The 17,001-nt window shown below is 39.8% G+C and overlaps 1 protein-coding gene across 1 annotated transcript; it reads right to left on the bottom strand.

Moving 5' to 3' along the window:
- Nucleotides 1–1,734: 1,734 nt before the first annotated feature.
- adgrl4 (adhesion G protein-coupled receptor L4) lies at nucleotides 1,735–15,056 on the bottom strand. Its single transcript, XM_034583471.1, has 16 exons — nucleotides 14,996–15,056; nucleotides 14,420–14,569; nucleotides 11,910–12,059; nucleotides 10,602–10,751; nucleotides 10,258–10,328; nucleotides 9,241–9,420; nucleotides 7,936–8,119; nucleotides 7,705–7,818; nucleotides 7,060–7,259; nucleotides 5,441–5,620; nucleotides 4,445–4,648; nucleotides 3,876–4,096; nucleotides 3,287–3,353; nucleotides 3,068–3,159; nucleotides 2,778–2,946; nucleotides 1,735–2,244 (listed from the first exon to the last, which is right to left on the bottom strand). Exons 1-16 carry the CDS (start codon nucleotides 15,039–15,041, stop codon nucleotides 2,182–2,184), a joined length of 2,241 nt encoding a protein of 746 aa, XP_034439362.1. The 5' UTR covers nucleotides 15,042–15,056; the 3' UTR covers nucleotides 1,735–2,181.
- Between the last annotated feature and the right edge of the window lie 1,945 nt (nucleotides 15,057–17,001).

The raw sequence follows: 17,001 nt of genomic DNA, 5'->3' as shown, positions 1-17,001 counted from the left end.
CTTCTCGAATATGAGCACAACCACAGGTCTTTCATACACTGAGCTCTCCTCCTGGGCACAACTGAGTCAGACAGTGTGGACAATCGCTGCTCTTCATGCCTATTCTTAAAGTAAACGTGCCTCGGCCTCCACTAACAGGCCTGTTTGAACGTGTGCAGTTTGAGGGTGATGACATCAAGCAGCAATCAGCCTGTGTCTGTTCTCTCTGTCGGGTTTATTATGTTCAGGCTGCACAAGAGTGTGATCGTACTCAAGGATTCACTGAGCCGTCAAACCTCTTTCATCCTCAGGCTTCAATTCACCTGACCATCTGCCTCTTTAGCTTGTCCTGCCGGTGATGGCCACTAGAGGGCTCTAGCATCACGTCTCTGGACTAAGCTTGATTTAACAAACTTGGACAAAGTAGAGACGCTCTCAGTAAAACATATTAAATAATAATTGATGCTGTCTATCAACAACTCATATGCACTTTAGGTATTTACTTTACTTAAAACTGTAAAAATAAAAGCATAAACTACCAAAACAGTTGTTAAAATATAATTATGTATTTTGGATGTTAACAAAACGAAATAAAACAAACTAGAATAGCACTCAGTAGAGCACATACCAGCACCAAGGTCCAACATTCCCCTTAAAATTCAATAAAGCTGCAACAAATTTCATCAATTTAATTTCCCTAAACACACCAAATTTTTTCATCAAGATCTTTGAATTATTTTCCGGGAAATCAGTTAAACAGTTGCTGAAAACGTCCCATCACACAACGTAAAAGAAAGTGGAAAATAAATAATAATACTCGACTGGCCCCCTGTTCCGGATCTGCACCTAAATGTAATGGGTTCTTCTCTGATCCAAACCTCATCCTCACACCAAGTTTCATGGTGAAAGGATCCATTCAGTAGTTTTTTGTGTAATCTGGCAAACTAACAAACATAGAAACCAAACAACAAACAAACAAACAGACAGACAAGGGTGATAACACCAAAGAAACAGATGAGTAACCTCAGCCGTGTCACCTTCATTGGCCAAAACTAGCAGAGTCAATTCTAAAGTTCTGTTTACTTTTCAAAGTATGATGATGAAACTTCTTCTTTTTCTTTAACTCAAAAGCCAATAGGCCTCCAGAGCTATTTGCACACTTGTTAGGTCTGAGTCAGTTCTAGTTGTAAATAAAGAAATGAAAAACAAATCAACACAAACACAAAGTTATTCTGCAAACGAAATGTTTGTTTGTTAATCAAAGCATGTCCAGTTAAAGATTCTGGAATAAACTGAGGTTCTTTGTTTGGGCTCTTATAAAATAATGATTGTTTTAATGAACTAGTTTATCTTGGTTTAGTTACATGGGATTAAGACAATTATTTAAAGACACTAGATTGTTACAGTTGTTGTTGTCTGACTCTTGTTTGTTTCATGGGGTGTGGTTTGTTGGGGTGAATGTAAAATTTGCAGTGAAACTGAATTTCCCTCTTTCCAGGATGTTAATAACAAGTAAATGATGTTAAGAGCTTCATGAAGTCAGTAATCTGATTAATTCAGGTGAGGCCTCACAGTGCCTAGCAAGTCTTCATTATGTCCAGTAGATGGCGCTGTTGCCATACAGACTGACTTCCATGCGTGAGAAAATGGAGACGGTCTTCTCAACGTTTCATGTTTAATTCACTGTACACTTAGTTGTTCACAGAGGCAAGGTGAAAGAATGCATTAAACAATACCATTGATTCTGCACATAAAAGAAGAGAAGAGTTTGTGCGCCACATTCATTTTAATAATTTACAAATCAATTTCAAACACAAGAAAGAAACAAAGACAACAGATACTGCAGGTTATTGTTTAGTGTAATCTGATAGTTGAAAAGGGTTTAAATTAACAACAAATATAACAAAAAGTAGTTTGGTTGCAGTATTACTCTCAGAGGAATGTATTTTGTGGAGTATTAGATACAGTTGTATGTTTTTATTGTATAAAACACTCTATAACATGATGCAGGATTTCTGGAGAAACTAAATGTTTTGAAATTCACAAGTGCTTCGTGTTCTCATTCATCAGACATCCGAACTAAACTATTCCTCCCTCTGCATTTTTACAGAAAATGAAAGTATGAGTCACATGACACTGCGAAGCTTTAATATCGACTGTTATTGTACAAGTGCAGATGTTCAGGCTTTGGTGGAAATTCATTCATCTCAGGCATTCAAAGCAACATGGCACGTTTTTGAAAAGCCTGTAGTACTCCTCCTGAATCTGCAACAACACATACAAGAAGGATAATTAATAATATAATATAATATCATATCATTTCGTATCATATCATATATTATTATATGATATAATATGTATGTATGTTTAGATTTTAGATTTATATATATTTAAAAAATGCATATTCTTTTTAAATAGGCAAAAATTAGCTTGAAACCTCATTAAAATGCTGTTTATAATATAATATATTGGGTAATATTTCAATAATGTATGGAATAAGTTCGATTGCATGCAATATAATATAATATAATAAATCATAATATAATATACTATAATAAAATATAATATAATATAATATAATATAATATAATATAATATAATATAATATAATATAATATAATATAATATAATGTAATAAATGACTGTTCGATTAACAAACTACTGTTGAGATACTCTTTAGCAAGGCATTAAAATCTGACCATCTTGATGATTTTCCACCTGCACTCACAGAATGATTGTTAAATAAATAAATAAGTCTGAATCAATACGAAGAGAAGTGGGAGCGTCCTGCGTCCTACCTTTCTGGACAGCACGCAGAGGAAGATGAAGATGAACATGCCCTGGAAGGCGTTGGTGAAGGTGAACAGATAGGCAGTGAGGGTGGTCTCGTAGAGGATGTGCAGCACTCCGAAGGTCCAGGTGGCTCCCAGCACGAACAGCAGGGCCAAGGCACCGCGGGCACACGACCTGCGGGAGGACCAAACCCACTTCAGACACACGAGTCCTTAATAATCCCTCAAATGAGGAACTAACAGTTTTATTTCCAATGTTCCTTTGACCCACTCAGCCCAGGAACAGATTATCCTACCTGATGTTCTGATAGTGGCTGATTTCAGGCTTTTTCACAGCGGTGTGCCGGTACACTTTGAAGATGATTACGAGAAACGCCAAGAGATTAACCTTCAGAGGAAATCAACAAAAAAACCAAACATGAGCATATGATGAATATTTATCTTTGTGAAACAATCCCTGTTTGATTGTTTCAATTACAACAGTCACTTTTGGTTAAGAATAAATCTGATCCCACCAGAATGATCAAACACGCAGGTCCAATGAAACTCCAGATGAAATGGTTTTCTGTGCTCAGCCAACACCTGTGATACAAATGAACAAAGTCAGTCATTTATTTTAACATTTTATTAACTGAACGTGCTGTAATAATCCTTTATAATCTCAATTATGACAATGTTGTATGTTGTACAGACCCTTCTTCTCCTACAAGTACAAAAACAATTGGTAGGAAAAAGCGATCTCTTCTCACAAACACACAATCAGCACATCTTTGGCAAAACCTCGATCTTTTAATATTGATATTCTTGCATTAATAAACACCAGGATAATATTTATTTATAGATTTCCATTCAGAGTCTCCATGGTACCTCACACTTTCTTTTAATTCTCTTAATAACTTTCTTGCTTCCAGGCAGTCGAAGCGACTTCAACTTCCTCTGAATCCCTGCAGGCCGAATTTAATCTCTGTCCCCTTGTCTTTATAATTAATGTAATTTGTTTATCTGTCTTTCCTGAAAAAATGCTGAATGAGTTTGAAGAAGAAAAAAAAAGAAGAAGGTCTTAGCATAAGCCCTTAGTCTCCCCCCCCACCTCTCTGTACTTACACTTTATCGGTGCCATAATACTTGGAGCCCAACGTGGCAGAGATGGCCACCACCACTGCCGGGCTCCCGTAGCCAAAGACGTAAAAGTTACGGTGCAGGAAGCCTTTGTTGTAGATGACGCCAACAACTATTAAGTACAGATGGATGCCCTCGATGCACATCCAGGCAAAGGCCGCGAGGAAGAAGTAGTGCAGCAGCCCCGCGATGACGGAGCAGAAGAGCTGCCGAGTAGCAGAGAAGAGGAAGTTAGACACAGATTTAAACATTTTATCATGATCACGGTCAGTTTGCTCCAATAACTGTCATTTAGATTCTCTTTGTTTACCCTGATTAAAGACATGACTTTACTCTCGTTATTATCATGTCAAAAAAGCTATTATATGAACTGAAATGATTTGTAAAAATGTTCAAAATGTTCCTTTTATTGAAATATGAATATAATAAATATAAATGTGGGGGTTTTTCAAATTAAATGTGACGTCATGAAATGGGGTCACACTGATACATGTACACACGCAAGCAGGAAGTCGTCTTTGTCTCACTGGGTTCAAGTGCATCCGTGAACTCACCTTGTGCGTGTTCATGTTGATCCCGATGAGGAAGATGAACTCGGCCATGAAGAGGCTGCAGCACAGGTTCTTGTGGATGGTGGTTCTGGTGCTCTGGATCTCGCTGAAGAACCAGAAGGTGAAGATGCACATGGACAGACAGATGAGCGAGATGATCATCCCCAGCTGGGTGATCCGGGTCAGGATGGTGTAGTGGGCCACCAGCTGAGAAGCAAATGAAAAGGGAGGTGTTTCATTCGCAGCTCGTGTCATGTTAAAGTTCTCATCTCTTGTGTTTTCCATCTGATATGACTTGGGGCTACATGAGTGAGTTGGCCTGCAGACAGTGGGTAAAGCTCCTGACCCTGTATCAGCCACTCATAGTTATTATTGCATAAAAATGTCAGGGAAACGTTTTTATTTTACTTATGTTAAATATTAAATTTCTCATGGCTGCATGGTTTTGTGTCAGGTTGTATTCCGTAAAATACCATTTCAAAACAAATCAATACCATTATTCTGAGCAGAACATAATATTTTTTCTTTTTAATAGGTGAAAAAATGTATTTATTATATAAAACAAAACACAATATAATAATATATAATAATATATAATATAATATAATATAATACAATTAGATTTAAAAACAAATATTATCAATCATCAATCATAGTCCCACATCTATATAATGAGGAATCTGAATAAAGGGGAATAAAGAACACAAGAACATTCACTATACTCTATATTTTTATAATTATAAAACAAATACCACATCATGAAATATTTTCAGATATGTTGGATTTCTTTTAGACAAACTGAAAGTTCACTGTTTGAGACTGATTGAGAAGACGATCGTCTTTCTAAGACTAAACTAAATATCATCTGAAACCTTCATTGTTTTAGGGCTAAAAACTGTCATAGTTAAAGACAAGTTGACAACTTGGAGAACAGAACAGTGAATATGGTGTGAATGGCCTGAACATAAAAAAAGAAAGTAACCCATCAGGATGACTCACGTTGGCTCGTCCTGAGGACATGAGGATGGCGAAGTGTGTGAGGTGGTTGCAGGAGCAGCTGGTGGCGTTGCTGTTGACGTGGAGGGTCTTGCAGCCGCGAGTGGCCCAGTGGCCCTGCAGGCTGTCCGGCTCGTACTCCCAGAAGGCGCAGCTCGTCACATCAGCTTTAGTGTCTATGGGCTTCAGGGGATAGAGGGGAACAAAGGTGCTGTTAACTGTGGACGCTTTTTATTAGTTATTGCACTGCGCTGCTTGGCGGAGCCACACCACCAGGGGCTCAGGAGCAGGTTGTGCAGGCCTCATCAAAGTCCTGGTGAAACTTAATTATTGTTCATCCAAAGTTTTTTGAAAAGCGTATCAGAAAAAATAAAATGTTTAATTTGGTGTTGTTTCTGTAGCTGTTGTTTTCACTGGTGTTCACGTGTTTGTTGTGTTTCACGTTGACTTTTCTGTTTTTCTAATTAATCAAACAACTTTAGAATTTTATGAGCTACTGATTCAAAATGTTTTATAAATACATTGGCTCAAAGGCAATGGTGCACGGTGACACCAGAGTGACAACCAATGTAATCCTTGTGATCTTTCAGGTTTTTATCTCTAAAATTCACATAACAAGATTTCTTCAATGACAATAATCCACGAAACAACTACAATTGGAGAAATAATTAACAAATATTTAATATGAAATATAGTCTCCTGTTTCTTAACTTCTAAATCTTTAGATAAATCACTACATTTTGCCCCTTGAGTTTTATTTAAAAAAGATTTAGACAAGCAAGAAACCCAGTGCATTATGGGAATATAGCATTCAAAATGATTGCTTGATGCCCTTTAAGGTGAATCTCAAGATAATTTTCACTGCTCAACATAAATCAACACCTTTATCGTTCAAACCTCAAGGGCCCAACAAAAATAATGATTTCGCTTCCTCCGGCATTTAAATTATCTGAAAAGAAAATACCAGTACATTAAATTTCAGGGTAATTTCCCTCATCACCCGCGTTTCGCCATCATTTATTCACCTTTCCCTCCCTGTAACTGAGGGGCCACTGCAGGAATACGTGGAGCGAAATCTTAAAATTTCATGAAACCTTTACACAAAACACCAACTCCTCCTTCCCATGTGTGTCTGTGTAAATTGGTGTTAATGGAAACTGGAGCAAATTATTGCCAGACTCATTTTGCGAGGTGACTCTTCACAATAAAGGAGAACGCAGTAATGGCTCCAGTGTGACAATTACACACATGTATATGTTAAGACACTTATAACTGAACCTAGATTTCCAATTTAAGTGAAGAATAATGTCTTAAAGATTGAGCTGGGATCTGCGAAACAACAGGGAAAAAATTATATTCAATAAAACGAGGAGGAAATAATTATATATAAGCTGTTTCAAAATGCTACTTTTAATAAACCCAGGGATAAAAAAAGTGAGATCGTGGACTAGTTTCAGCAAATCTCTCTCGATACACCAAAGAAGAAAGAAAGACAGATCTCCGGCCGCTCCAACAGAGTCACATTGTTCACGACAGAAAACAATGACACTGTGTCGCGGCCTGAAGGAGGCCGTAAAGAGCACAGCAGAGAAAACCGGCCTCAGCACTCTGTGGACTTTTACCTCATTGTGCCTCAGAGTGAAGGTGACATGGTCAAGTTGGTAAACGTCAGCAGGTTTAATGGCTGCCGCGACGACCGGGGAGTTGACAGTGATTTCCCCTGTTCCCGCGTAGCGCGAGTAGTCGGTGACACCTGGGTCGCTGCTCGGCTTCAGGATGTCGCCGACGCTGTCATATCGCAGGAACACCACCGACACGCTTCCTGTTGAGATACAACAGCAACAGAAAAAAGTTTCTAGACGAAAGGGAGTCGACCTCATTGTCAAAGATGATTCATAATCACGTTGGTTGTGTTTCGGATCAGATCAGAGAGACGTTTGGAAAATGTGCAGCCAGTGTGTAACAGATGTACTAATATATACTGACTGTAACTAAAAAGCCCCATAAAAACTATGTTCAATCATAACTTTCTGTGAGATTGTGTCATGTTTCTGCATTAGAAGTTGTTCCAAGCTTGATCTGATGTCTATGCTGCTGTTCAGTGTTAGTGAAGCCATTAGTTCAACAGCTTTTAAGACGGGTGACATATGGCAACACAAAGCAAAACAGTTACTCCCTCCACAGCGAAGCAGCCAGATGGAAAGGACTGGGAAAATGCATTTTTCATTCCACTGGTTTTGTTGTTGCTGTGAAACTAGTTATCTCACCGTTCCTGTCCTCCTCCGGCCCCAGTCTCCGAGTCAGCTCCATGTGATCTCCTCCCATGGAAGCAGACACTTTGGCTTTTGTGTGACGGGCATCGAAAGTAAAGAGTTTCAATTCTGCAGTTGAGGATAAAATAAATCAAGAAGAAATTAAAAGTTTGGAGATAAAGGGCAGGACGACTTATTAGAATTTGAGAGCTGGCGAGAGCTTTCTGTGTATATTTATTGTCTCACCCATTTCGGTAGCTTTGATTTCCAGCTCAGTTGGAGTTTTGTAGCTGTTGGCCAATGTCAGAGCACTTTGTTCAACAGTGTGCAGCAGCTTGGTGATGGTGCGCTCCCGGCGATCTTCTTTGATTCTGCTCCAAGCCACGAGTTCATCCTTCTCCACCAGGTTGTTCACTGCTTCGACTAATTTCTGTTGAAAAGGAGTTGTATCAGTGCAACACATTTATAATAGAGTCTGATTTCAGCTGAGTCAGAAATCACTCTACTCTCGATTTAGTGCACTAAATAGTGAGTTCGCCATTTTGTAGTTTTTTATTCACTAGTGGACTCATTGTTTCCCACAATGCATCATGAAAAGTAGTGTACAACCGATGGTCACTAACTGAGCAATATATACCATCATGCATTGCGCTTGTGGCGGAGAGACGAGAGGAGCAGCAGGAACAGACCGACCTGTCGTACAAATGTTAATAAGAGCAGAGAAAAGCATCACAGCAAAAACTGTGACAAACTAGTTTATTTCTTTATTAAAAGATGCTCCTTCAAAATGCTTTTTACCATAAAGTATTAATACTAAGTGTAAAATTGACATTTCAAATTTATTGTGGGATTTTCCACAGGCTGACCTTCTTGTTGTACGTCCTAGTCCTGCAACAATTACTTAGTCACCGACACAGGGAAAATGCGGTGAGTAGTGTCTGAAAGAGATATTTTATCTTTTGCCGATGAGCTCACTTCCTCTATATAAAAGTCCCTACATGTAGGGGTTGGTGAGTGAGTGGGTGATTTCAAACACAGCCATAATCTATACTTGTCTTGCAATATGTTTTCCCTCTGTGGTTAGAACCGTGTGTTTGCACAGCCTGGCCTCTTTCGACTTTTTCATTCATTACTGCACAGGATGTGGATCTGAAAGACCTGAGATAAAACGTGTTTACTTTGCAGTGTTAATTGATTTTAAAGTGTCAGACATGTTTTTGTGAACACAGTAACTGAACAGTTAATGTGTCAGATATGTCATCTTTCCTAAAACAACAGTTTTATAAGTGCGAGGTAGAAGCCAGCGGAGAGGTTTGGTGAAACATGATAAGCTAATGGTGCCAATGCTGCCAAAAACTTAAAGATATTATACACTGGCATCAAAAAACAATGACTTGCAGCTTGTGTAGGAAACCACTGAAGTCTTTCACAGAACTGGAACGTGTTTGATACAATTACAGTTTTTTTTCCTAAACCAGTTCAAAGCGTAGCTGCATTTCAGGCAGAGCTCCAGATGCTGAATGAGAAACACGAATGGAAAACAAGGTTTACTGAGAGAGTTGAGTTGATGACTGATGGTTTGACAGTGGAATCCTTTTCTCCCGCAGCCAGCGTTGATGCAGAGCGACTCAGGGCCTCAACATAAGCGATCACTTCCACCGAGGTGAGTTCACCGGACGTCTGCTTGGCAATTTCCTTCAGTAAACTCTGGGGCTCCGTGAGGTTGCTCATCTACGACACAAACAAACAAACAAAAAGAAACATTTGTGTTAGAGTATAAGAGTGTTTTCAGTGTTTTCATACTTCATCTAGTTATTATTTATATTTTATAATTATATATTATGATACTGTGAAACAACTAAATTGTGCTTTAGATGGAAGGATGAAGGAGGTGGGACATTCAGACCAATTCAACACATGCCTAATACTGCCACCTACAGGAAAGAAAAGTCCAAGCAATTCCAGTAATTTCCTGCAGGTGGCTTGTGTATCAAACTTTCTAAAGCTATTACTTTCTTTGCCTCTAGATGGCACAAATCAACATGTCTGTCCCAAATTTTTGCTGCAGTTACTTTTCTGGCCTGTAGGTGGCAAAACTGTACTGCGGTGCGCTGTATCTCATATCAGATACTTTAGTCAGTACACTCACATGTAGTACATTGTACACAGGATACTTGTGAAGTGCGTAGTGTTGTCCCACATCAAACAAGGACGTTGTGCGCTCATTGGACATGATCATCGCAAAATGTGACCGTGATTGTGGCTTGACAAAATATTTACTCTCTCATGTGTACCCTGCTTGTCATACAGCATTAAAATAACACCACCATTGCTGAAACTACAATTACTCATACGTCCTCCTTTCTTGGCCACCATTTTTATACATTTAGAAATAGGTTGCTGGTCCCTTCGCTTCCACTACACTGCATAATGCTTTAGTCAGTGTGAACACACTACATACATCAAGCATGTGTGTTACTTTACTCTGTATTTTAGGCCTTTTTCATCTCATGTCTACTTTAGAGTCATAATATGTATTTCCATCATTATTGGGAGAGCGGTACTTACAAATTCTAGTGTTTTATTGACCGTCTGCATGATGCACCTGATGTTGTCATGGCAGTGCTTTTGGGGATGCTCTGAAAAACAACAATTACCACAAGCATCACTTCGGTTACTGAGTATATTTTCCCGTGAATTCACCGAGAACATTTCAGTTATGTCGGAGTTTCACAGAACAGCACATGCATAATAACACATCTTTGTCACGAGTGTTTCCTAAAATGTCAGAAAATCTAAGATTGCACCGTTCATTCAAAAGAACATGTTTGGTTGTGCATGGTAGACCGGTGTATGTTCTTGGATCTACGTACTAGTGCGTGTGTGATATGTGTGTGTCACTGTGCACCGACCTTTACATCTCACTCCTCTCTCCGGATGGAAGTGCTCGGTGTCTGCAGTTGGGACGTAGTCGCGCTGACAGGTGCAGGAGAAAAATCCATTGGTGTTGTGGCAGTTTGAGTTTGGTCCACAGACCTGTCCCGTCAAACACTCATCAATGTCTGAAAGAAAGAGTTCATATCCAATTAAAGACAATAAGATTAAAGTATAAGTCCCAACACATCATCTGTTAAATAAATATAGATTGAACAGGGGTGGATCCAGGGGTGGGGGCTAGAGGGCACCAGCCCCAGCTGAAACCTGATTGGTCCCTGTTAGGTCAGTAGTATTTTAAAAATAATAGTCACTTACTAACAATTTCAGAATTTTTGAGTTTAATGTTTTTTTGCATTGTCCTTGTTCAATAAAGAATAAAGAGACACATTTCAAGATCTGGATATCGAGGTCAAGTGGATAGGATTCAGTGGTCAGGGACGTTCTTTCATCTAGCCATCAAAACAAAGTTCAGGGTCTATCTATCTGAGAGTGAATAAAGAATTATTTAAATGTGCATTTTACTGAATCAGAACTTGTGCATAATTATATGTATAATATAAATAATTGTACGCTATGTGTAAATTGTGTTCCCTGATCCTGTACATTATAAAATACATTTTTCATCTGGTAACTTCAATTCTTAGAATGAAGAAACTGCTCCACTTACAGAGATCTGTCTTTAAAGTATCTTCTAAGAGTGGACGTGATTTTTATTGTTTTGTTTTTCATGCAAATCAAAAGTAGAATCTGACATTAGAAATCCCACTCTGTGTATTTAATATACTGTATAATTGATTTTGGGAGAGGAACTACAATTCCTACATGCTACACATCTGAATATCCATACATCTGCATCTAAAATCAGCCGTATGCCTCTCCACTAGGAACGGTACGCTATACCGCATGAGGAAAAAAAAGTGTCTCAGACGGGTTCTCAGAATAGCAGATAGGAAGCAAGTGAAAGGTCGAGGGAAGGAAAATCACCCCCGTGTGTTTATCCTCCTCAGTAGAGTGAAAGGGAAAACAGTATACACACACAAAAACACACACACACACACACACACACACACACACACACACACACACACACACACACACACACACACACACACACACACACACACACACACACACACACAGTCCTGACACCCTCACTGCCATACAGTAACTACTTTCACTCACACTCGTACATGTGATATATGTGTGAAGCCCTCGGTCAGTACATTTGATGGCACTGATCATGATGTCATCTATACAAACACTGAGAGGGAATCAGACATTACCGCGGCACTCGGTGCCATCGTTGGGCTGGAACTTGTCCGGACCCGTGGATGTGTATCCAGAGACACATGTGCAGTAGTAGCTGCCCGCTGTGTTGGTACAGGTCCCCCTGTCCCCGCAGATATTAGTCACGTTATGGCACTCGTTGTCATCTGGGGCGAGGAGACGAGGACAGAAAGTGAACTTCTGTTACAGACAAGAAAGGTTTTGTGCATGTGGAAGTTTGACCAATCGTTTTTTATCTTGCTGGGATAAACTGAAGAAGTGGATGACAGACTGAGCAGCAGTGGCGGAGGAGTTGCTCAAACATTTTACTTGAGTAAAAGTACAAATAAATAGATAAAAAGTAAACATTTATGTGAAGCTTCTGAGTCAAGCAGGTCATTGTACCTTTGGAAGTTCAACAAGTTTACATTGACCACTGGACTTGCGTGTGTTACTCAAATAGAAAGCAAAAGTAAAACATTAACTTTTCAGTTTGAGAAAAAGTTAGTAAGTAAAAAAATTAAAAGTAAATGTGCAGCCTATTCCCTAATACTACTACTACTGTTACTACAACTAGGCTACATCATTATGACAGAGCCTTGGCAGTGTCTCTTCATCAGTGACACTACTGCTGCAGGAGGCGGGGCCTAGTGTTACCTGCCTACTCTGATTGGATCAATGGACCGATTCCCCCATCGTTATCGATCACTTTTGAAAATATAAAAAAACGATGTCCTGAAAGTACCTGAAAATAAATCTACTAAATTAAGTACAGACAAAGGAAAAAAATACTTGGGCAATGAAGTAATTCAGTAAAAGTACTTTGTTACATCCCACCACTGCCGACTGGTATCTTGAAAACAGTTCCTGAACATGAACCATGCAGCTTCATGTATTTGTTGGACCATTCCTGTTAGACGTGAACATGTTTATGCTCAGCTGTGGACATTTCTATCATTTACATTTCTAACTCCTGAGCAGTTGTTTGATTACAAGTGTCTCAAATGACTTAAAATTCCAGCCCAGGTTTCCATGGCAGCAGATACAGAGCAGCCTGGTCCACTCATAATAGCGAAATGCTCCTCCGGCTTTATCTTTTTCAAACACACCTTTTGTCTCAGCTCTCCCAGTTTACTGGAAATGACCTGCTAAGACTTTCCACTGTTGTTTTCACTAGTCCAGCTGTGACGGACGCTCCGCTCTTCCGCTCGTCTGTACCTTCCGCACAAAAGCTGTCCTGGAGGGGAAATCCTCCACTCGGATGACAGGAGGTGATTTTATTCAAAGAGGAAATACCTCCGTGACACACAGGACCCTTCAGCCATCATGGCTGAGCAAACACTTCACACCACGTAGTTTATGATGCACTTTGATGCCTTGCTTTCCTAAAGCGAACTGTACACACTGTGTTTCTGGCCTTTGTTACTTTGTTCTTTAAAAATGTTAAATACACTGTATGGATCAGCTCTTTATCTATGAATAACATTTACATAATTCAATAAACATACTTGAATAAATAAGTGATTTTACACCAACAAAGTAAAGAAGCTTGACCCATTTTTATTATTTAAGTCACAATCTCTGAAATTATGCTAATAATAGCTCTACTTTTACAAATCCATTTAACATTTTCCTAACTTTATTTTGGAATCTGCTCCTCCAGAGGAACTCCATTAACCCTGAACTTCATTGTGCGTTTTTTGTTTTAAAATCCTTCTCTGCCGTGTTTATATTACTCGCATTCTGATCTACCTTTGGCTCGTGAAATATGTAAGATCCGTTGTGATTGTGATCAGACTTCAGGTCAGGAAACAAAATGGGTTCCAGGAATTCTAAAAGGCCCAGAAACATAACTGGAGTAACAATGCAGACTGAGAGGCCATTAAAATGAATTAATGAAGCTGCATCATGGAGATATTTTCACAAAAAGTATTACAACTGTGTCCCAAAAACAGTTTGGTAGAGACGTAGTTAGTCAAACTACAAATATGGATCTTTATTTCACTTACTCACAGACTAGGAAATTGAAAAAAATATATTTTAAAGATCACTCACAGGAATAAAAAACATGTTTCCTCGCATGCAACAATCATTTAGTTGATTTTCTTTTGAATAAGAAATGTAATTGTATCTATGTTAATCCATTTTTAAAATCCGATAAATATTAATTAAGCTGCTATTGTTATTAACTTGCCCCTTTAAAAGCTTAAACAAATCCAAGTGAATTCATATTTTTAGTGGCCTCCATCTTTGTAATTTTGCTCTGCTCAGTCAACAACCATTCTACCTTAACCTACATGTGTACAAATGCTGCTCTAATGCTTGTGTCTGCTCATGATGATCAGTCACAAACAAAAATACTTCCACAGCAGCAGCTACACACACACACACACACACACACACACACACACACACACACACACACACACACACACACACACACACACACACACACACACACACACGACTGTCTGCGCTCCTGCATGGATGTAAATACTCTAAGTGGATTTTGTGTGTCGGCAGTCACCCTTGCAGAAGGTTGTTCCGTCTCCGGTGTATCCGTGGTTACAGAAGCAGGCGTCGTTTGATCCGTTTAGGCTCTTGCATGTTGCAAGTGGGTGACAAGAATCACAAATGTCAGAGAGACTGCATGGGTCCATCAGACTGGAGAGCCATGCTGCGTAGGAAGCAGTGAAAGTGTGTAAGTTCAGCACAAACCATGACATTTATATTCCAGACCATTTCGTGATGCAACTGCTGCTTTTTCCCCCCCAACTGTGGTATAAAAATGTTCACTTATTCCATATCTATATCTCTGACTGTGTTTACCTGCTGCTCGCACAACATCAAAAAGCAATGTTGAGTGACATTAACCACTGAACCACTGTACATACAAGTTTAGAACACCCTTGTCTCAATCCAAAATATATTGTACATGTAAACATCACAAAATACAGCTATTATACGCTTAAAGAAATATTACATTCAGGCTCAAATCTAAAGCCAAACTAGGTAAAAAGGAGACGAGATAAATACAAACACATGCGTGGCTGTGTCTGTGTGAGACACCTGCCCATGATGTAGAAGACATAAGCTCACGTACCTGTCAAAAGTACAAGTTTCATTGGTGACTTGAGCAAAGACTCCATGCTCGCGCTGGGTCTGATTTTACTTTTAGCACAGAGGCTGGTGGGCCGGCTGCTGACGTACTCCACTTCCTTGCATCAGTTTTCCTGTTTCCCCAAACCTGGCCCTTCCTGTCCTGCTCTTTAATCTGCCTTCACAAACATGCGGCCCGGTCCCTTCACCACCCGCTCTGACCCGACACACTTTCCTCAATTGGCTCTACACTTCATATAAGAAGAGTTTAAGCAGCTTTTTTTCTGTGTGTTGATACCGTGACTTACAGTAAATGATGCTATTTTAAGGCCTCAGTGCCATTGTTCTAGCTCGAACACGAACAGTGGGCTGTGTAGATCAGGCCAAAACAACACCGACTAACTTCAACTGAAGGACGACCCCCTCCCTTCCGCAGAGGACGGTACACAAATCCACACACACATTCCAACGCTGTGTGTGTGTGTGTGGGTGTCTTCCTCTGACCATCTCAGTGTTCTTCAGACAAAGGTCTAAACAACTGTAATTCTTCCAGACTCAGACTGTGGATACACTTTCAGTTTATATACAGAACCTTGTGATGCAGATTCTTTTGTGGAGTGGTTGATGTATGTCGGGTCACTCACCGGGTTCTTATACTATAAACAACAAAATTCTTGCCTTATCTAGCTACGTAGATTGTCTATGAATCACACGTTTGTTTGAAATGAAAGAAAACAAAGTGGAAAGAAATATTTATGTATGCAGATCTAGTCTTATCAAAACTTGCTGGAGGGACTTCATATTCAATCTGGCCTGGGAACGGATCGGGATCTCCCAGGAGGAGCGTAAAGGCGTAGCTGGGGAGAGAGACGTGGGCGGATACCCAACCAGAGCACGACGGGCTATGATGGGTCGGGCCAGGTTTGTATATGAAATGGAATGTGTGTGGTGAGGGTTTGGTGACGTTGGCCAGGCTATCTACTTAATTTTTCCCTTGCACGTGCCTGTAATCGGGTAAAACGTCGGGCTCAGGTTGGGTTCGAACACAAAACAGAATCCCTGTTGGGCTCAGGTTGAGCTCGGACAGAAAGTTGCAGCCTTAGTAGGGAACACATTGCTAGGCCTGCTGCCACTGTGACCCAACCCCAGAGAAGAGCAAGAAAATGGTTGGATGGATGGATGGATGGATGGATGGATGGATGGATGGATGGATGAAAGGACAGATGGATCAATAGCCAAATTTACATAAAGGTTCCATTTTCTGCTCTTTTCCTTTGGTCTTGCACATGTGCCATTTATAATGTTGGTGAATTATGGTGCAGTTTGCCATTGTTCACATTTCTAAGCACATTGTATTTCTATCAACGTGGACTAAGTAATAGCTGTGTTGTAAAAACATGCCTGTATGAACAGAAACATAAGGCTGTGCAGCTCTCATGTGCTCAGGGTGCCTTTTGAAGATAAGCAATAAAACAACACGTCTTATTTTTGGCACGTCGACTTCTCGCATTGGACTAATGACCCCATTCTGTGTGCGGGAAATGAGCAGGGTTGGGTGTTATGGTTTTTGTTGGCTTGCTACTGACCCACACAACACAATGCTGAGAGAAACACCTAAATTTGCAGGTTTTATTAAAAGCCACTGCAACCGGCAGCGGCAGCAGGGAAACAAATGAATTCAAATGTGACAAAAAAGACAAAAAGTGGAATGAAGAGAAGTAGCCATTCAGGTGTGGCTGAGATCTTTTCAAATTACCTTCTACTTCTTGGCACACAAACACATTCATTGATGAATAGTTCCACTTGGAAGATAAGTTCTTTGTTGACTGTATTGCAATCTGTGGAGGCGGTTTGAATTGCTTAGGCAGGGCGTTCAGTTTATCGCTGGAGAAAGGCAGCTGCTTTGAATGACACCATTAGAACTGCTCTGCATTACTGTCCTGGGAAAGTGCTCGGTGAAAAAAAAAAAAAAAGCCCCACATCTGAATGTCTCGCTCTGACACACACTCG

The sequence above is a fragment of the Hippoglossus hippoglossus genome, chromosome 4 (genome assembly GCF_009819705.1).
Source record: "Hippoglossus hippoglossus isolate fHipHip1 chromosome 4, fHipHip1.pri, whole genome shotgun sequence".
Taxonomy (NCBI): domain Eukaryota; kingdom Metazoa; phylum Chordata; class Actinopteri; order Pleuronectiformes; family Pleuronectidae; genus Hippoglossus; species Hippoglossus hippoglossus.
This window is presented reverse-complemented; position numbering and strand designations above follow the sequence as displayed.

Excerpts from the sequence above, each read along its gene's own strand:
- adgrl4 (XM_034583471.1), bottom strand. The coding sequence starts at position 15,041 with ATGGAGTCTTTGCTCAAGTCACCAATGAAACTTGTACTTTTGACAG. Across the intron at positions 9,421-10,257 it reads TCAATAAAACACTAGAATTT|ATGAGCAACCTCACGGAGCC; the intron begins GTAAGTACCGCT and ends TTTGTGTCGTAG. Across the intron at positions 3,160-3,286 it reads CTGCGTGTTTGATCATTCTG|GTTAATCTCTTGGCGTTTCT; the intron begins GTGGGATCAGAT and ends TTTCCTCTGAAG.